General features: G+C 42.1%; 1 protein-coding gene across 3 annotated transcripts in view; it reads left to right on the top strand.

Annotated features, from left to right (window-relative positions):
- Positions 1-22,392, top strand: part of aff2 (AF4/FMR2 family, member 2) — a 145,562-nt gene that overhangs the window by 114,765 nt on the left and 8,405 nt on the right. Inside the window, exons 14-23 of one of the 3 annotated variants that reach the window (XM_077531915.1) lie at positions 433-538; positions 661-811; positions 965-1,180; positions 2,249-2,450; positions 4,505-5,551; positions 6,696-6,811; positions 9,684-9,906; positions 10,015-10,148; positions 11,160-11,223; positions 11,630-11,766. In XM_077531915.1, coding sequence (XP_077388041.1) covers positions 433-538; positions 661-811; positions 965-1,180; positions 2,249-2,450; positions 4,505-5,551; positions 6,696-6,811; positions 9,684-9,906; positions 10,015-10,148; positions 11,160-11,223; positions 11,630-11,766 — 2,396 coding nt within the window. Of the gene's footprint in view, positions 1-432; positions 539-660; positions 812-964; positions 1,181-2,245; positions 2,451-4,504; positions 5,561-6,695; positions 6,812-9,683; positions 9,907-10,014; positions 10,149-11,159; positions 11,224-11,629; positions 11,767-22,392 lie in introns of all 3 variants that reach the window. The other 2 variants (XM_077531914.1, XM_077531913.1) reach the window with 2 other exon arrangements.

Genomic DNA, 22,392 nt, shown 5'->3' with positions numbered 1-22,392 from the left:
CCAATAATTCATAAAATTTAGTTAAAATGAAAAACATTTACTATAAAAAAAAAAAAAAGTGTGATATATTTGTGCTGAGGTCATCTGTAAGACACTGGTGACATCTCAGTGCATTTCCTTTTCATATTAAGCACATATCTAATCTTTAACATGAAATAATGTGTGAAACTCAACACATTTTTAAAATTGTAAAATCCAACTTGACCCCAGTCTCCACAAATGTATGCATTATTATTACATTTATCTCTGCAAAATTTTGAACAGGCTTTCTAAGTAACGGACGCTCATTAATTGTACTTTTTTTAAAATTGTGGCGTTCAAGGAATTTTAAATGAACTCAAAATTAATATACTAATTTTGACACCACTTATACCTGTATAAAGATGCATATAGTGTGCTGCTATATGTGAAATATTTGTTGCTACCCTGCAGCCTGAGCCGTCCTCAACTAACAAGTGGCAGCTGGACAGCTGGTTGAACAAAGTCCAAGCTCAAACGAAACCTCCGGTAGCCCCACAGCAAGATCATCATGGCACAGGTTGGTAATTGTGTATACAAACGTCCAAAAAAAATAATAAAAAAGACGATTTCTAACTCGGACGTTAGTCACCTTGGTTGAATGAATCTGGAAAGTCTGTGCTTTAACCATCCACTGGCCAGGTTCCGTCACCCAGAGTCAGGAAACCTTCTCACAGCGCAGCGAAGCAGCAGGAGTCGGTGCTGCGGCCAAAAGCAAACCTGGTGGAGCCGGCGGTGCTGCTCTGCCCACAGCGCCAGCGGTGGAGCACAAAGATGCCAGGGGAACGTTCTGGTAACAACTGCATTCATCTGCTTCAACATAGGAAATACATCAAATACAAAATTTGTCAATTTTGTTTTGGGGTTTGTATTGAAGGTTGAGTGACCTTAGTGATGTTCTTCCCATTAAAAAAAAAAAAAAATCAATCATGTTTGTGTTTCGCAGCCCAGGCAGGGAGAAAACGAAGGCCAAACTCAGCCAGAAGACATCGGGTGAGGGTCAGAGGTCAAAGATGAGGCTGTCGCCGGGACTGATGTCCGGACAAGAGGTCGCCACGCCGAGGAGGACCACGACAGGGAAGAAGCAGCCCAGACGGACAGAGAGGTCAAACAGTGTGGAGGATAATCAGAGTCAGACATGGAGCAGATCAAACCAACAAAGGTGAGGGAGGAAGGAACACGCACGAACATTGAGGGAAAACGTCCACCGGTCATCGTTTGGCAAATAAAAACACTTCAAACATTAACTTCAAATCGGAAAAGCAAAGGTAATATAATATGTCAAACATGATGAGCTGCTCTTTGGCAGGAAACGAATTGAATGAATACACGCGTTTACTCATTTGAAAAGGATCAGTTTGCGAACGTCACATGACCAAACTCAGACAAAAAGGTGAGCCATGATTGGTTGTTACATGAGCCCTGGGCGACTACGATATCGTTTTCAATGGACTGCAAGCGGCCAAATGGCCGCCCCGAGGATGGATAATAACAGCTGGATTGTGCTGATTCATTCATATTTCACAAACATAATATTTACGGAAAATTCTGTGTTTCGACTTTTTTTTTCTGTGGGCATCTTTGACTTGACTTCCACTTTAATATTGTGAATACTGACTTTTGTTAATTGTGCAAAAGCTGAATTTCTGATATTGTTAACCGATGTCCATTGAGAGTCAATTTCCATTTTAGGCCATCGGCCCCTTTTTATTTGCCAAACAACATCTTTAGTGTTTAAAAAAAAAAAAAAAATCCCTCTAAAAACACATTATACTTCAGATTAACTTTTAAAAAAAAACTCATTTGTAGCAATAAAAATATTAGTTTTTCTCAAATTATATCGTGAAAGTGCCCATGTGATGTAAAAATCTTTGACTTGCAAATACGCTCGATCGTATTTGAAAATACTTTTAAACGTATTTGCAAGTACAGCCGCTAAATGCTAATAACTTAGCATTGTTTCCCATAATCCCATTGGGTATTGACTTGTGCATGTGCAAGTTAAAAAAAAAAAAAAAAAAAAATGTTTTTGGCTTTCATTATATCATTATGTTCAAAATTAAGTAAACGTATTCAGGATTTTTGTGGATGAAGTTTGCTGTCATTCAAAGTAAAACAGAGCAGCTAGTAACTAGATTTATTTTTTATTTTTTTTATATTAAACATGTTTTTTTTTTTTTTTGTTTATTTAATCACCTCCCGCTTCTCATAATTGCTGTGTGGTCAGTAGCCCTGCAGTGAGGGAAAAGGACCTGCACCCTCCTTCCTCCCTGGAGCATCAGAACCCGCCCAGGCCGAGAACCAAACCACCCAGTGGGAAAACAGCTCCCAGGAAAGAACCTCGAAGTTCCAGCAACTCAAATAACACAGTTGTACAACCACTCGCACTCCAGCAAACAACTGTGCCAATACCGACTGTCAGCATCAACCAGGTTAGTTTTGCATTGTGTTGTGAAACAATGGCGGGAAGAAATGTCGCTTCGCATTATCCAATGAGCGCTTCATCTTCGGGTATTCTGGATCAATATTTGCTGGTTGAAATACAGCGTGAGAATGCAGTAGATGACAAAATAAATCAAATGTGTTATTTAGTAGGCTGAGAAAGCACACACAAATTCATAGTACTTCAAATGAAATTGTTTGTTATCATTACTACTATTGTTGTTTAAAGACTAATCGTAGCAAGCAAAGGGTTTGATATTAAATTTTATATCCTCTGGGCTGAGTTGAGGGTGATTTGGATCCTTAGCAAAAAATCTGGAGCTTTTAAATAATCAAGTCATGAAAACTCACGAATGTTATAAAAAAAAAAAACCCTCAAGTAATCTTGACTCATCCAAAGATCAATACGAGCACCTTTAAAGGAACACAGGAAGTAACGATCGCTTTTACGCACCACTGACGGTGCGTTGTGATCGAGTTCACCTTTCGGGCTTTGTGTTTGTCGCCTTTTGAAAAAGAAACATGAGAACACATGGGAAAGATACGAATAAAAACAGGCAGAATCCAGCAAGTGAAAATATATGACCTCATACACGACCTCGAGAGCAAGTAAACGGCAAACTAATCTGTCATGCAGAAAACAAGACAGGCATGACCTTGACATCTTCCACGGTTTTCTGAAATGTTTATGATTCAGTTAAGCAGTCACAAGTTCAAACCACAAACCTACATTCTTTACACGCCTTTTATGTTTGCCAATAATAGTAGTTCCAAGTTCAACAAATTATGTTTCTTGATTCCACTAAAGGCTTGACCTTAGTTAATGAGCATGGCTTAATTAGTTGCATGTACAATCTCTACTTGGCATTCTAGACTAACAGAATGCAAAATCTTTGAACATTTCTTAACTCATTCACTGCCATGGACGGAAAAAGACGCCAAATGATGCATTTTTGCTGGGCTGGCAGTGAACGTTAAGGAGTTTTGCACTGACAATTTGTAAAGTCTGTCAAGTGTTCATGGCAAAGATGGCCGCTTCATGTGCGTGCGACAGACATCATCTTGCATTTGCGTGACGTGTGAGCCGCGAATGTCGGCCACATTCAAACAATAGCGAGCCAAAACGTGTTTCGTTTCACAGATCAGTAAAACACGTCTGTCTGCTCTGCCTTTGTTTGCATTATGTCATCATTATCGTATGCTGTGAAAATACATATTTGGCTTACTTTGCCAAGTTCTACATCAGTCGATATACTACGCTAAACTGGCAGAGGCACAAGAGCACCTTTATGTATTTTTTTCTGTGCTAGAAAATTAAGTGATTACCAGGGTTATTATAGTTTTGGAATTTTCATTTTTATTTCGTTTTGAGTTTTGTTTTTTAAATTTAGTTAGTTTTCATTAGTTTTCAATATGGTTCTGTTAGTTTTTATTAGTTTTAGTTGTTTAATAAATGCTTATAGTTTTAATTTAGTTTTCGTTAGGTTCATTATTATTATTATTATTATTTTTAAGTGTATTATTTGTGCACAATATTTAAAAAAAAAAAAACACCATGGGAGTGACGTTGAAGTTGCTTTTCTACTGGCTGCTGCTAGATGACGTCACTTCTGTGTGACACACTTTCAAACGTCCTTATTCCGGTTAATATCAACACCACATTTAAAATCAACCCCAAAGGCTCATACATTAAATTAATTACCAAAAGACTAAAACGAAAGACATTTTCACTATAATTATAGTTTGTTTTGTAAACTGTAGTTTCAGTTAGTTTTCGTTTTTTAAAAAGCATTTTTGTTTTTAATTTATTTCGTTAACGTTATTATTATTAGTTTAGTTATTTTGTTAGTTTTAGTGAACTAAAATAACCTTGGTGATTACCAATATGGATGGTATGTTGAGCCAGTGAGCAACATGAGCCAATAAAAGCAAATAAACCCAAATAATTGTGGGCTTATTATCTATACATGATCTTTAATGTCTCATCCTGTCCACAGTTGTGAAGACTGATTTTATTTTTCATGCTTTACTTGTCATCAAACAGGACAAGAGAAAGCACCGAGGCCCGAGTAGCAAAATCACACCCAAGTCCAGAGAGTTTGTCGAAACGGATTCTTCCTCCTCCTCGTCGGAATGCCAGTCGGATTCGGAGGAAGTCGTGAAAATCCCCGCGTTGCCGCTTCAGTCAACACGTGCGGCAATTAACACGCAGCCTCAGTCCAATTCCTACACCCCCCCTCTTCACTGTTTTGGCTCGGCCAGCACTATGGGAAGTTTGGGAGTCTTCGGAGGGAAGGGACTTTGTGTTCAAGATGGTGGCACTAGTGTGACCAGCAGTATTAGTAGTAGCGCTAGTAGCAGCAGCGGCGGCACTGGGAGTAGTAGCACGCTAAGCATTATCAACATAAGTGGGTCATTTGGCATCTCTGTTCCTGACCCGGGAGGGTTCGGTGGACCGTGCAAGAACCCGGAGTCCTTGTCACCACACTTCAACATGGGACAAGATTTGCCTCTCTCCCCACTTATGGAATACCACGAGACTCAGAGTCTATGGGTGAAAATCGACCTGAGCTTGCTTAACAGGGTGCCGGGCCAGAGTTTTGGTCAAACATCTCGGCTGGGGATGATCGAAAAAGACGGAAATGAAGGAAGAGGATGCGAGAGGTCAGGGGAAAGGGTCATGGCGTCGGACAGAGAGAGACAAAAACAAGGTGATAGAGAGTGGCAAGGCCTCAGGGAAAGAGCCAAGTTACCGAAAGGGGAGCAGCAGAATGAAGAAAATGAGCCATTAGCGCACGACGCAGAGAGGCAGTGTGACAGCAGCAGATTAACGGAGAGGGACAGGCAGGCGGACAGAGAGGAGAGAGAAAGGTTCAACCTAGGAGAGCGAGACAAGGTGACGGAAAGAAGAGAAAAGGGATGCCAGGGGCCGAGGGGGCTGGACAACACCCCCGTGCAGGAGAAGAGTCTTCCGAGGCTGCCTGGCAGGACGGAAAGAGGAGAGAGCGGAGGAAAACACAGGAGGCAAGCTACTGGCAGCTCGCTGGTCCCCACAGAGAAGCACACCAGCAAGAGCAAGCGAAAACACAAGGTTGAAACGGTTTGACTTGCAAAGTACTTCAAAAACATCATGACGACGTTTCTATACAGACATTAAATTAGTCTGTATTACAATACAAAATACGGAATAAAACAAATTCAGGCTACCTGGTTGGTTACTGACCCTAAAGCTAGCTAGCTACTAGCTAGCTCTCGCGCTCTCTCTCACCTGATTCCGAGCTAGCTACCAATGCGAGCTAGCGTACCTTCAAAGTTACAGAGTTACAATTAGATGTAAAATTTGAAATAAATCCACAGCAAGTGAAGGCTGTAGTACTGTGTGACTTACAATATGTAGACATCCATAGAAATAATGTCTATGCAGACATTTATGGAGGGTTAACTCATTCACTCGCCGCCATTTTCACATTTTGCAATCCAGTTCGCTCCCGACTGTTTTACTGTATTTTGACTGATTTTGCAAGGCCCACAGAATATTGGGTTCAATTGCTATAAAAACATGGAACCCATCAAAAGAAAGATTAAAGTCTCTTCTTTCATCAGGAAAGAAAAGTATGTTTCTATCTGTTTCCGTATTGCAGCAATTAGCATTAGAAGAGAGCTAAGTTTCATCAGTTTTCACAAATCTATTTAAAATTGTAAGTAATTTAGCTTTTTTTCTACATGACCCTGGATGGTCTCCTTTTCTCTGCTGCCACCTGCTGGCCATTTGTGTAATAACTACCATTTCTGCAACCGTTCTTTGCAGTTGAGAGGCTGCATCAAAGCCTTTTGTATGCTCTAGCATAAAAACAAAACAAAAAACGTATAAATACGTCTTTGGGACACTTAAAACATTTAAAAAAAACGTATTTACACGTTATTGGGAGCAAATGAGTTAATCACTGAGCTACGATAGTCGGAAGGGAAATCCATGAGTTACTTTACTCTTGTTAACTCATTACCTATATACTATTTATTTTGCTCATCTAAAATTAAATACAAATATTTCAAATTATTTGCATTTTACATGATTACTTCTTATCGTCAAGGACAGTAATATTGCGTCATGCGTCTAGCACCCTCTACTGACAAGCCTCCACTGCCCCGTGGCTATAAATTGACTTTGTCTTGCTTGTTGTGCACAATCCCCGCCGCCTTTTCCAACTCGTTGTTTGTCTTCTTTCTATTCCCAGTTGGACCACATGGAGCCATCCGGCAACAGCAATAAAAAGCTACAATTGGACAAAGACTGTCAGCTCCTTCCACCTTGTATCTCCCCAATACACAACCACAAAAACAACTCCATGGAGTAAGTACTGACACTCAGCACACACGCTGTTATGTTCAATGATACGCGGCGTGTGTCAGTATACACAAATATATATATATATATATATATATATATAGTATGTGCGGAGAAAGAGGGCAAGCTTGCAAAAGTGTCCAAATCTTCCTTGGTCATTTTTGATCCATAACAAGTGCCAAATGCTTCCGCCTAACTCACTGCTAGAGATGACGAAGGATCCATATTTAAAACCTCCTAAACCACAAAGTGGTTTCAATTAAAATGGAATGTTAATGAAAGTAGTGGGGGGGGCACAAATTTCATGATGACACTAATGACATTCGATGTCCTCTTTGTGAATTTCTAAAAACAGATGAAGCCGACTTTCTCGTTGCATAAAAATCAACGTGGCGTCGACTGAGATTTACTAAGCATCTCATCACAATGGCGGTTATATAGCAAGGAAAGAAGGGAGGGAAAGTCGGGGGTGACCTGGAGTTGAACCCTCGACATTGTGCGGCAGACGCCTCAGTGTGCTCAGTGTGTCTGTATTTCACCCAAGAGGCTTTTTATAGTAGCTGTAAACTGGCTGATGTGATTACCCGACTCGGAGCCTTTCACCATTTTCTAATCTGTGACTTTTGACAGATTATCGCCGCTCAGTCGGTGAAATCGTGACAATAATAAATTAATGGCGGAAAATGAGAGTTTGGGAAAAGCGGCTTTGCAAATTTGAAAGCTGGAAAATATCCAACATTTCATAAAATGCATAAATAATATTTGGCAGATATCATGTGGTCATTTTGTGCTTCAACATTGGTTGGTAGTTGTCATCCTCAAATATTCATAACTGCCCTGGAAAACACACACCTACCAGCATTTCATTTAGAAGCGTGTGCATATTAGCATAGTCATGCACGTTGCTCACATCCATTATTGTGTACAGCGCACAGACAAACACACGCACACTCGCACGCTCAGCCACTAATTAGTTTTGTCTCCCAGGTTTTGTATATTATCACTAATGTGGAGGCCTGCGGTGCTGTTCTGCAAGCTCAGCAACTTTTGCATTGCATCAACCCCCCAGAGCTTCTCGGGAGAGGAAAAACAAAAAAATATTATCTCTGGTGTTGCAAACAATATGAGTCACAGGAGCTACAATGAGGCAACTGAGGGATTCATCATCAGGAAAGGGAAAGAAAAGAGCACTTTAACTTTCTAAACTATCATTCCACTACAAGTGAAGTCTCTCAACATCATATGGTGGATAGCACAGCACGGAAAGTATTCAGAATTTTGTTTTTTTTGCTCTCCATGTTTTGAAGAGATTTAGAGGACAAAATGAATTGACAAGTACATTTATTCAAAGAACATGTTTGTTCACATTCACATTATTTTATTGATACCTGATAGGGCAATTTTCCCAGTCACAACATGAAAACAATCATGACAAACAGGGCTTTCACCACTCCGAGTTTCTTATTTTAGTTATTAAAAAATAAAAATAAACAATAGGAAGTGGGAGGGAAAAACCAAGTACCAAGCTTGGTTCTTGTAAGGGGGGCACAGTGTGTACCTGGAAAAAAAAAAAAAACCTGAGATAGATAACCATCATAGAAGACGTTGTGGTTACATTGGATATAGATTATTTTCCCCACAAGTGATAGACTATGCATATGCTAATGTTATTCTGAACATTTCCAGATATTTAGGTAGAACATATCCAACATTGTGGTCTATGTCTACTATAAAATGCTGACTAAGACTTTTTTTTTTTTTTTTTTAAGAAAAAAAAAAAGAGATCCCAAATCGAGGGGGTTGTTACAACAAACAAATCATTTTCACATGGTTTAGACATATACCAGTATCTTGGCAGTACCTAGGGGTTTAAAAAAAAATTAAAAAAAAAATGAACCACTGATTTATATTGCATTTCAGACACAATGGAACTCAGTATGTTTTAAAAAGTTTAATTAAAAGTACAATATTAAAAATCATTTATAGAGTCAAAAATATTTCAAAGTAAAGCGATAAGAGAAAATAGCTTACTAGCAGAGTGTACAGTACAAAAAAACAAATTTTGTCCATTTTGGGGCATTTAAACTTTATTGGTATGTTTGTGAATTTCTATTTATTCATATTATTTACTTATAATAGAAGATAGCAGCAAACTGAGGGACCGTATAATACACAAGTAGAGGGAACAAATTGCTTTTTAAGGCTGATTTGACAAGGGTTTGTGGGGGAGGTATTATACATGGAATTTTATTTTTTTTTTTTTTTTTTTCACTTAGTCACTTAGACAGACGGACAGAAAGATTCTGGGTTTTTCTGTTTCAGCTCCAGAAGCACGAAAAACCACACATGTAAATGCTGCTTGACATTTTGGGTAGCTTTACCCCATTTTACTTTGTATAATACAAACGAAGAGGTTAATGTTTTTTTTTTAAGTTCCTTTTACAGTTCTTTCTTAAATGAATTTCTCCTTTTAATTGAATGTTTCCATGCACTACAAGACCCGACAATCAGGTTCTAGGACTGGGAAATACAAAACTGAATGAGGTCAACATCAACTGGCAATCTGTGGTATGTTTATTTCAGGATTAGGATGATGGAGTGCACATTGGAACACAACGATGTTCATGGCTTTATTTTTTTTAGAGGGGGGGAAAAAAAAAAACATTTTTATGACTCATCCTCCTCATATTTAGCTGTTTACTTGAAAGTATGAAGACAAAGCTGCCATATTGCTCCAAACCGCCAAAATGTATTTCCTCAACAAATATGACGTCACGCCATTTCGATGCAATAAGCTCAAACGTTAAAGCGAGCGTCTCGTCAGATCCGCCGGCACATTTATTGCGTCTTTAAAAGTGCCCGTGTGCGTGTTCCTCAGATCTCTAAACCGGAAACAGTCCCGACGGCAAGATGAGAAGCTCCTTCCTCCACTACTGTCCCCGCTTTCTGAAGAGCCCCCTCACAAACGTACCTGTGAGAGCAGTTCATCTCTCGGCCAGGATGGCGGCGGCGGCGCCACCTCGGCGGCGGCTTCCTCCACACACAGACACAGGAGAGGAGAGAGCAGAGGATTATCACATGCCAGGAATGTTGCCACAAGTGTAAGTCTGAAGATGTGCACGGTTGTTAACTGGAGCTGCTAAATTGCTTATTTATGACGGTATATTGTTATATCATCAAAAAGCTTGCCGGTCCCTCCCTTCTAACAGCAAACAGATCATCATAGCAAGAAGCCCTGCGGAGACAGTTTCCATGCCAACGGACAGTCCAACTCAGATGCGTGGTCAGAACCTCTGACAGAACCTGCAGAACCTCCCAGACCAAGACTGTCCTTTAGTGACACGTACGTGCAAACACAGAGACAGTTACACGAAAAATACAACCCGAACCCAATAATTATGGCTTACATTTAACTTGTTTTTTTTTCTTTCCATTTTTATCTTGGACTCTTAATGTTCCCCTTTGTTAGCAGAGACATACTTCATGTTTATTTTGCTGAATAAGATGACTCATATGATTTAATTGCACAGTCGAGCCTGTTTAAGCTAAAATAAATAAATCAAGTCGTGTAGGAAAGCGCAGATCCTCATCCGAAAAAAAAAAAAAAAAACACATTTTCCCTGAGTCTACTCTAACTGTCTAAGACATTTATCTTCCTGCGTTCAATTATAAAGCACCACGTGACCCCGCCTGAGTTATATTTGGACCCACCATGTAGACATTTATTTTGTTTTCACTTGAACATGAAGAAGAGTTTTTGGTTGTTTTTGGCTGAATGACTTGTATTATTTATGCCTATTTATATGAGGGAGTGGGAATCTTTGACTGTCTCACGAGATTCGATTCCGAATTTTGGGTGGCAATTTGATTCAGAGTCGATTTTCATTTCAAAAAGTATTTGATTGACTGCTTCATTTTATAGATGAGCAAATAAATGGTCATGATTGTACTCGCTCATGCTAAGTAGCGCGCGACTCGCGGCACTTTTATCCCTCAAAAGAACGGCCATTCATACAAAACGCTTCAGGAATGTATACAGAGAAGAATCTTAACATTACTCGCCGGCATATGCTGCAAAATAACAACTTTTATTGGCATAACCTGATCTAATCGTGACTTTTTCCTTCTACTCTCTAACGTGGCTACAACTTAACTGTGTATCAGAATGCACGGAACCACACTGCCCCTAATTGGCCAAATCGGGTACAACATGAACTGCCTTCCCAGTACACAAACAATGGCAAGACAGTATCAAATAAAATCCATTTTAGGACATTTAAAATCGATTCGGAATTGTACTAAACGAGAATCCATTTATATGTCCTCATTTTTATGTCCTCCGTGCTGTGTGCAGTGTCCACAGTGCAGACTACTATATGCAGGAGGCCAAAAGGCTAAAGCACAAGGCTGATGCTTTGGTAAGTTTATCCGCAAGCACGACTAGATCAAGATCTTACACACACAATGACACTTACACAAACTGGTGCATGCTGGGAGTTAGCTACACAAAGATGAAAAAAAAATAAAAACACAGAAATAATAAAGCATTGAGCTTGGTTGTGTGCATTATTGTTTCAAGGACTACATTGTACAATTGTGTTGCACCATTTTGTCCAAGCGAACATTGCATTCAAGGACAAATGATGCCTCCAACATTATACATGATCAAAATAATTATCTGATTAAAATGTAGTCAACTGTTATTTAGCTTATATTTACATATTGTTTCCTCCGATTTATCTGCGGATTTTGCGACAAGACAAGACAATCTAATACAAAGTGCAGGTGTCTAATTGTTTCATTTTTCTCCGTCTCTGTTTGCAGATGGACAAATTTGGTAAAGCGGTGAACTACGCGGACGGCGCGCTCTCGTTCATTGAGTGTGGAAACGCGATGGAGCGGGATCCTCTGGAGGCCAAATCTCCGTACACAATGTACTCGGAAACCGTCGAGCTCATCAGGTATGCGTTACGAGTCGCGTCGGTCAGTGAAATGGATGAAAACTATTCATAAAGACCAAACAGGAAAAAAAAAAGAATCAAGTTGTAAACACAAAACGGACTTTTACAGCTAAGTTAGCAAGTAGCTCAGTAGCTTTTTGAGACACCGATCATAAACTTGAGTGAGATTTTAATTCCAAATGTGCGTCTCCATCCGAGAGTTCAACCCAAGATAAGTCGGAAATTCTCACAAATAAATACTGGTTGGCAATATTTGACCTGCTCTGCTCTCCCCTCTGGAATGGTGTAAAAGTTTGTGGTTCCTCATAGTTTTTAGGGATGTTAATCCTTTTAAAAAAAAAAAAACAACACTGACAGTGGGAAATAATTTTCATTAATATTGCACAACTTCTTTTATCCATCCGTCCATCCATTTTTTCTTGACCGCTTATTCCTCACAAGGGCTGCGGGGGGTGCTGGAGCCTATCTCAGCTGGCTCTGGGCATTAGGCGGGGTTATTACACCCTGGACTGGTCGCCAGCCAATCGCAGCAACTTCTTTTGCCATTTTCTTTCAGTTTTACTAGAATGTCACTTGGTGGCCCCTTCTCAAGGTTTTATTTTTTTTTCCCTGATGTTTTTTTTTTTTGTTTTTTTTCCTTGCCCTTTTTTGGTTTGATCAGGGGATGTCGTTGCTATTTGTCAACTGTGGGCATGTGAATAAACTTGACTTGACTTGACTTGACTTGGAATGATTACTAGAAAGAACACTGCAAATTTTTATCAAATGTATAAGTAGATGTGCACAAAAATCCATATGTTAATAGATATCCACACACTATATAAATTACTTCAATTACTGTGAAATTCAGTTTTATGTTTAAAAATGAAGAAAAAAGGTTAACAAAAGAAAGGAAAAAACAAATCCTGGGTCCACAAAATTATCCATCTGCATGCATTTTATGTCACTTCTTGATCATTGCAATTCATGATCATCTTTAAAAAAAAAAAAAAAAAAATGTGGCTAAAATACACAAAAACAGAAACATTCAATTGGAATCATATTGCATTATTCGGGTACATAACTCAGTTACAATGAAATAGCGGAAGTCATAGACGACATCTTGTATAACAGGAGACAAGTTGAAGGCAGCCGTTCTTAACTGAAGGACTCGAGTTTTTGCTCATCCATCCTACACGAGTGTCCTTGAGCAAGACACTCTTGACTTTTGCTTCAGGGCTGTCAATGTGCATCTTTGGTCTCCCGAGTGGAGGGAATAGGAGGAAGGACGCACGTTTTGCTAAAGATCAACAAAGCGTATGTAACGATTATCGGCCGGTTGTAACTTTTTGCAACCTCAGTTCCAAAGGAATTGAGCTCCTGTGGCCTGAACATGCCACTGTGGGGGGTGGGGAGCACAAGAACATCCCCCACAAACAGCCACAAATGCTCTGATTGACACGCGCACGCGCACACACACACAAATCAGAACAGTAAAAGCCTTCTTAGAAACTTGACTTTCTTATTTTGCAACAGAACAATGAATTATGAAATGTTATGTTTGCCATTTGTGAAATGTTGACTCCATGAAATGTCATGAAAATGTTCCATTGCAGTGGCAGATTCTCCACTAAACTTTCATGTGTATGCACGTTTTAACAGTGTAAGCTAGGTAACATTTCATTTGAGGTAGTCAATTGTACGTGTTGCATTGGTTGAATTCTGACCTTAGAATCTTAACACACATGGGATCCAGATTCAATCTGATTAGTCTACCAAAAATCTCCCCCAGCTGGTAACTTTCCACTGTGGTCTCAACCGGCCCCCCTGGTGTGGAGGCCGCCGCCTTCCCAATTTAAAAGCACGCTCCCTGCGTGCTGCTCTCTCTCTTCTCCGCTGCTCTTTGGCTCCCGCTTCTTCGCTGCTCCTTGGCTCCTTCCTGGTCTCCATTGGCGCGGCTGCCAGACAAAGGGCTAGCCCAGCTAGCTTAACCTCCAGCACACGGCAACGCACAGAAGCCATCGCGTGTAGCGACAGGCGCAGCGAAACACGCTGCTTTTGGTCCCTGCACAAGGCTCAAACGGATGGTGCCTTTCCAGGCACACTAGGCCTCAAACCAAAAAGGGCCCGTCCCAGCCAGCAGGTTGACCCCGTGACGCTCAGTTGGCCAGCCGGACGACCTGTCTCTCCCTCTCCTGAACTGAACCTTCTTCATCCCTTCTTCAAACGAGCTTGGCGAGTCTCCATCCAGGGTCCTGCTTCTCAGACCAACCCCATCTGTAAGTGCAACTTTGCAGGCCTTTGCCCTAGTACAAATTGGTGCAAACTAGGTTGATTGTGGGTCCCATGTTGGTTTGATTTAAGAAGTCTATCACCTTGGTTAAGACCGTTTCTCTTTTCTTCTTTTCTCCTTTGATTATTTTTTTTATTTTTTTAGTTCTCGTTTCATTTCCTATCATAGTAGTTAGTTTTGCTTCTTGAAATTCTAAGTAGATTATCCCACCTAGGTTAGAGAATAAACGTGCACAAAACTCAACCCCTGGTTTACTGTGTGTGTGTTTCATCAATTTATAGTGACCTCTAAGCTGAACAAAGAACTCACAAAATTGTAGTAAGGGCACAACCTTCATTTTAATGACTGATTCAACGAGGTTCTCATCTGTTATCCTGATAAAATTATCAAAAAGAGATGTGGTGCTCCGCAGGCAAGCTCAACTTAATTTAAATATTAAGTTTGAGTCTCCTTCAATTAATGAGCCAATTGATTATTAATTTAATAATTAACAATTATTGATTTAATAATTAATTGGACCGATTTCCCTTACATAATGGTGCCCCTTTGGTGAGGCCAATTTATGTTACATATTTTGTGAAACACACACATGTAACAATCCAAAAACAGCTTAGTGCAGCGTGTTCTTCTGGGAAAATTTCAGCTCGTTTCCATAGCAACCTAACTAAAACTTTATGCCAGAGCCAATCCGCTGTATAAAAGCAGTGTATTTGAAGCACTAAATAACAGTCTAACGACTAGTTATTGAGAAGAGAATGAATTTGTCGACTATGTGAATGTGACACACACAAAAGTGGAAGAGTAACGATCACATTTTTTTTATTGCATGCAAAACTTTTAGGCCTGGGAATGTTTTTTCTAACTTGTCACGAATTCTGATTGGGTTAAAAATATATTCCAAACCTCACGTGGCGCAATCAGCTTAGCTACCTGATTACGTTACAAGCCTTTAGGCTGAGGAAATAGTCTAGTGCACGAAATTCTGCATTCAGACCACCATTTGAGTCACAGCACACTTCTCAAGGTGTTAAGTTGACTCCCTTTTGTCGGGTTTAGCGTAAGGCACATGGTGCTAAAACTGCTAGCCTTTTGTGTAAAACACACGTGTTAAGATCCGCCATCTTTGGAGGCGTATCCTTAACTCAACTGGGATTCAGGTAACCACCCCTTGAAACCAGTCGACCAATAAACTAATTTGAGGGGCGGGCCCAACGGCCAGACTTCCAAGTCGCTCCTCATTTGGCTGTGGCCCCCAAGAGGATCACATCTCACCACGTGACCCCCCACTGAGAGCCCAGTCTCTGCCAAATTGTAGCACTGAACAACTAGTTATACAGTTCGCTTAAATTGTTGGAATTAGATGTCCATCTGATTAACACTTATAGTCTACTGTTTGCTTAATATTCATATTGCTACACGGCCAGCTGCCAAACTACAGCTAGTATAGTTGATTCCTGCTTTCTAGCAACTCACGTGTGAAGAGGGACACACCGCAGCCCCCTCCCCCCGTGAGCCCACTGTCTGCCTTCTTCAACATCGCATTCAAAGCACTTTATAATTTAAATAATCAAGTTACCGTGATTTGAAACTAATCGAGGGATTTAAATTACTACTGTACCGTCCTAATCTATGATTCTTACTGGATTTAAGACAATTTAACATCACGTGTCTTCGCCACTCTTAAACGTTACATTATAATATTTTTCCTACTCCTGTTTCACCAAGTGTTTACACTGAGTTTAGGGTTAATATTTTTGTACGTTTTGCACTTTTTAATCTTCATTAATTCCGTCGTGTTTAATGAATTAACACCGTTTTACAGTAAGTAGTAGTCGCGATATAAACCTATGGGAATTAAAACGTTTCCGTGGTTTCCGCTCCTTGATTTATTTAAATTATAATTATTAGTGTCTTCTTGATAATTCGGCGTCAGTGCCGCGCATAACAACACGCGCGATTATCCGTAAGGAGTGAATTTAACGTGTTTGACAGATTGACAGCTGGTGACATACGCACGCGCAACTTCCGGTGACGTGCCACTCATTGACAAAGTTTACGTTAGCGGCGTCTTGCTAACAACTTTGCTTGCCAAGTGCTACGATTTTAAAACTTGTGCAAGGTATTTAAACACTCGTTTTAAGACACATTCTGTGTCACTTACGAGCGACGGAGTTGTTTTGTCTATGCGGTAAAGTCATAAAACTTTATTGATCGAACAAAAGTACGACTCTATACTACACACAGGAGCCTCGTTGCGTTTTAAACGCCGACGGCGTCCTCCTGTGGCTATTCACGGTACCGCAGCCGAGGAACTTTTGCCAACAAAATTAAAACGCTTGATAACTTTAATTATTGACTAACCAAAGAGTTTGTTTAAATAATTAACCACCGTTTTCAAGTACTTAATTTTGTTTTAATTAAAAGCAACACTCAACTAGTAGTGTATAGCTTTTCTCGTTGTAGTAAAAGTGTTTACCCAATTTTTAGGCACTTTTGGAAACCTCTATTGAATTAAATGTAATTTTAATTTAATGTGACTGTCCTTAGTAGACTTTTGTTTCCTAAAACCTGTAACCTCAAACGTATGCTGTGGTTAATAGTAATTTAACAGACTAAATTGCTTAACACAATACTTTGTTGAGGGTCCTCAATTATTTAATGCATTGCCATTTAAAATAATTGGTAACATATTTGGATACCATCCTTTAATCTGTGCCTTAAGAATTTTGGTAAAACATTTTGAATCAACTAATTGGGCCCAAAAAGCCAATCTTTAAGCATTAAGCATTTCCAGCATTGTCTAATTGGCTAACAATTAGTCCTTCCAAATTGAGTAAAGTGAGCTTACGCATATCTTTGATATCATAACGCTACTTTTAACAATGGATGCTTTGGAAAATGCCCTTGCGACCGTGACTAACAATCTCATTCCAGGCTATGCCGACGCGACAGCCAGCGCTAGCGCAGAGATTCTTGACACCAACATTGCGCAACTCGTTTGCGACACTCAACAAGGGTCGTTAACCCACGAAGATATGGCACAAATCCTCAGCCGACTAATGGTGAATTTAGTGGCTAGGTGGAAATTGAGTGACCATGAACTCGAACAAGTGAAAAGCGTTCTGACAGCAGAACAGCAAATTCACGCCCAAGTTAGCAGCAAGCTAACAGAGTTGGAAGCATGGTTGCATGAATCTGACCGCGTGGACTTGGGAAACCAAGTTACAAAATTGACACAGGAACTCAAAGTGAGTACACAAACTGCCCGCACGCATGAACAAAATTGGCATAATGCCACATCTGAAATTCGTGAGCTAAAAGAATGCATTGTAGAACTATCAAATCAGCCCACTGAAGCCCATTGGATTGATCTCCAAACTGAGCATGAATTTGACAAGTACTTGCTAGCTCTCGCGAATGATGAAATTGCGGAATTAACTCAAAAGATTAGACTTTTGAAAAATGAACGCACTGAAGGAAAAAGGCAGACGTTTCGCTTGAAATCTCAGTTGATGGCAATGGAAGAAAAACTCCGGCGATTGCAGCATCCATCCTTCAACACTGGCCGGGATGACGAGTCATCCCAGGCTGAATCGAAATTGCAACAAGTCCCACACGGTAACACCAGGTGTCCATTGACACCGTCCCAAACCACTGCTTTGGAGGTCCCCGTTCAGGACCTGTCTCAGGTGAATTCTCCTTTGCATTTTGATCCACTTGTGGTGCACGCACCTGTTCCTTTTTCAGACGCTGCCACGTTGTCTGATGTGCAGCAGACTTCCTCTGCAAATCTTGGACCTGCTTCTCAGCCACCTGTGCCACTTCCGGTTCCCACTCGCTCCATGGCAAGCACTTCTCCAATTGCCGCTCAACACACACGGGGGCCCCCTCCCTCTGCAGTGTCACTGAGAGGAGCAAGCCCACCTGTCTCTGTGCTTCTACCGAGAAGCACACTTCTTGTTTCGGCACCCCCGCTAGGCGCCACGCCTTCTTGTGCGTCTCCAGTTGCTGCCAACCTTCCTTCTCCTGCTCAACAAGCAGATGCTTCTTCACCTCATCATGTGGCGCAACCAGGCATGTCTACAAAAGAGTTAGACACGATTGCCAAGCACATTCAGAAATTTCAGCCAAAACAAGATTGCTCTGATAACACTTCTGTGTACCTCAAAGACCTTGATTTTCATTTGAGGAGATTCCCACAGGCAACAACGGAAGACAAGATTTACCTCATGAAATTGACGTCAACTCGAGAAGTAAGTGATTGGATCGACCGCCAGCCGATCCACATCTTGAATGATTATCGAGCACTGTGTCACGCATTGTCTCGTGAATTTGATGGCCCAGTATCAGCAATGAGCTTTCTTGCTGCCTGGTCAGTAAAACAAGGCCGAAAGGAATCACCCAGCCTGTATTATAGTCGCCTGCGCAAGGCATACTTTGGGCATCGTAACGAACCCAACATGGAAGAACAGGTAGAATTCAAAACACTATTTTTGAACAACCTCCACCCAAACACAAGCCGCCTCTTGGGCGTGACAACTTGTCCTCGCACGCTAAGTAGCCTAGAGCTACGTGAACTTGCATCCAAGGCCTTTGTGTTTTTACGCGAAAACGCTGCTAAATCAGTGGAATCCTCTGTTTACCATGTTGCAGGTGGTTCAGACGAGGTCGAACGACAGTCCGAATCACAGCAAAGCGACGATGACATCGCCGCTTCCCCATCAAATCCTGCACAACGGCCTCAAAATGGTTCTCATCAGAAGCACCAGTACGGCCGCAGTGCACCTGCGCGGTTGAGTCATAGCTCCAGCCGTGGTTGTGAACGGGAGAAACCCTTTGCGAAAACAAAACCTCGCAAAAAGAAACCTCCCCGCACAAATAGTCCTCAGGAGCCCCCATCCACGTCAGGTGACTCCTCAATTGACAGCAACATCTGGACAAAAGTTCTTGATGGGCTGCGCAAATTGTCCAACGACAGTCAGCCGACAGCCATCAATGAGCCAGAGGTGTCGGACAACACCGTTCTTTCAGTCCAACTGGATCCAGCACCTTCTTTGCCTTCTGCCAGTGCACCTGTTACCGAGTCGAATCAACCATTCAAACAGCTCTTAGGTAACCTCAAGATTAAAGGTGCATCGCGTAAGTTCTATTTGAGGACGACACTTGAACAAACATTAGACTATGACGCTTTGGTTGATCCTGGCGCTGACATTACAGTAATGTCCAACACGCTCTTCAACCAACTTCAAGCCATGCTGAAGAACAGTGGCCGGACGCTCCGCGTCAACCACTGCTCATTGGAGATCGGTGCATTTGCACTGACTAACACCCATCTGGACTCCATGGCAACGTTACACTGGACGATTGGACCACACAAATTGGTCCACCCTGTGTACGTGTCTGCTGTGGAATCAGTCCCGCTCCTCATTGGTCAAGATCTGCTGGGCCGCTTCAAGCCCCTGATAGATTACGACCGACACAAAATCTGGTCACAGGTGCGGCAGCCTCTGCCAGCAGCACCGCTGACCAAAACTGCCAATTGTTATGCGGTAAGCCTAACAGAGACTTCTTGTGAACCTGTTCGGAGTGTACAAAACTCACACCAGGACTCTCACCCAGCTCAAGGGGGGACCATGCCTCTTGTCCCCGAGATGCCCTCAAGAGGTCACCTTCGCAACACTAGCTCTCCCCTCGGCCAAGTTGAACGTCCCACTCAGGGTGTGCAACTCTGCCACCTTACGGAACGCGACTTGGATTGCACCTCTGAGCTACGTATGACACAAATTGAGGCCGTTGTCCTCACTTTTGAAGCAAACCATTCAGCTTCACCGCGGACTTTGAACTTGAAATCGCACTTGAAATTGTCATCGAACAACCCAAACAACACAGTGGTTGTTCTTTGCAATCTGCTTGGCGCATTGTGCCTATTTCTGAGCAATTTGTTACCCACCCTGCCCACCCTTGCAATGCAGATGGTGCGCACCACTGCCCTGCCATTCACTGCCCCCGCTTTCGCGCCTGCTTCTTTTGGGCCACACGTTGTCAGCCTTTGTGCTCAACAACACTTATCTGATTTCAATGAACTTGCAGTCCATTGTTCTTCTCTTGCATTTGCTCATTGTGTGGCTCACCGCCGCCGCGTGCCTTCCTCGTTCGCCTGTCGACGGCTCACCTGTTCATGCCAAGACATTCGCTTTTGGGGGTCACCTTTTGCTTCCTGTCATGGGCTTTCTTCTTGCTCCTCCGCGGACCGCACATCTCTGCCGTTCGTGGCTCCACGTAGCCGAAGGGGGGGTCATGACATCATACGCCCATGACATGACACATAGCTGTCAAAGGGAGGTCATCACAACAGGACTGGACCAGCCAATCAGGTCCAACCTCCATGACCTCACTTCCTTGGTTACAATTGAGGGACGAACCTCGCCCACCTTTGTTGACCACCATCAGCAGGTACAAGATACACCTGTGATTCTTCCTGTGGTTCATCCAAGATGACTTGGAGCTTTTAGCTCCCACCCATCAGGCACCTATGGGTGCATTTGCCTTTCCAACTGATGCAGGACCCAAACGGTCCCTTCCCAAACAGTGGTTTCAGACACCCTGGCGCCTAATGGCTAACACATTTTTGCTGCTGTTGTGTATGAATGCGCTAACGACATATTTAAAGTGGCTAGGGCCAAACCTAACCGCCATATCGCCATTGAATAGCCAATTAAATTTGTGCTTCACCCATTCGCACACCTGCACTCATACTTATGACACCATGTGCATAAACAAACACCCTAGAAAGTGTACAGTGACTCAAATGAACTTCAGCAGACTCCCCAAACAACTAAAGTGATTGGTAAGAAATGTGCCTTTAGCTACTGCTTTTATTAGCTTCTTATTTAAAATAAGAACCTTAACTGTTAACGCTGTTAGTCCAAACACCGTTAACTTGAAAATGGCGAAACACGCGAGTCACGACCGAGATTCCTTTTGCCTAACAACGCGTAGCAAACAAATTACCAATCTACCGTCTCCCGACAAAATAACCAAAAGGACTACGCTAGTCCTCAATCTGCCTAGCATCACGCTAAGCTGAACCAAACTAACCACGAGACAGTTTGTTTCTTCTCGGTGTCCCAACCAGAGCACGCTCACACGCAAGGTGTGACCGCGCTGAGACTTGACATGCTGCACTAATCTGTTTGATACATCAACAGCTCAGTTGTAAGAATGCCATCTCGGCCTGCATGCTCCCTGAATACAGCTTTCTTTTGCCCTAGAAAGACCCAAAGTCATAGTAAGAACCCAAAGTGCCCCCTTTCAGTCACATTGACATTCCTACACAGGCCTCTAGACAACTATTGGACTTCTATTTTCCACTCTCGTGTTCTTCTCCTGTTGCGTCTGTCACTTTCCCCTTCCACTCTATACACGACACGTAGTGTAGACCTAGAGGGAAAGATAACATCATAGCCAACTGCCGAGTCGAGCTTTAGCAAAGGGAGGGGAGGGGTGGGTTTGCACCAACTTTGTACTCTGGTAACTGCATTGTTGTGCTTCACCTGTCCACCTGCCGATGCCACGTCTAGAAGTGTCGACAGAAACGTTCTGTCGAAGAACGTTTCCATCGCCAAAGGGAGGATCTGTAACGATTATCGGCCGGTTGTAACTTTTTGCAACCTCAGTTCCAAAGGAATTGAGCTCCTGTGGCCTGAACATGCCACTGTGGGGGGTGGGGAGCACAAGAACATCCCCCACAAACAGCCACAAATGCTCTGATTGACACGCGCACGCGCACACACACACAAATCAGAACAGTAAAAGCCTTCTTAGAAACTTGACTTTCTTATTTTGCAACAGAACAATGAATTATGAAATGTTATGTTTGCCATTTGTGAAATGTTGACTCCATGAAATGTCATGAAAATGTTCCATTGCAGTGGCAGATTCTCCACTAAACTTTCATGTGTATGCACGTTTTAACAGTGTAAGCTAGGTAACATTTCATTTGAGGTAGTCAATTGTACGTGTTGCATTGGTTGAATTCTGACCTTAGAATCTTAACACACATGGGATCCAGATTCAATCTGATTAGTCTACCAAAAATCTCCCCCAGCTGGTAACTTTCCACTGTGGTCTCAACCGGCCCCCCTGGTGTGGAGGCCGCCGCCTTCCCAATTTAAAAGCACGCTCCCTGCGTGCTGCTCTCTCTCTTCTCCGCTGCTCTTTGGCTCCCGCTTCTTCGCTGCTCCTTGGCTCCTTCCTGGTCTCCATCGGCGCGGCTGCCAGACAAAGGGCTAGCCCAGCTAGCTTAACCTCCAGCACACGGCAACGCACAGAAGCCATCGCGTGTAGCGACAGGC

Source organism: Festucalex cinctus, chromosome 9 (assembly GCF_051991245.1).
Source record: "Festucalex cinctus isolate MCC-2025b chromosome 9, RoL_Fcin_1.0, whole genome shotgun sequence".
NCBI lineage: Eukaryota > Metazoa > Chordata > Actinopteri > Syngnathiformes > Syngnathidae > Festucalex > Festucalex cinctus.
This window is presented reverse-complemented; position numbering and strand designations above follow the sequence as displayed.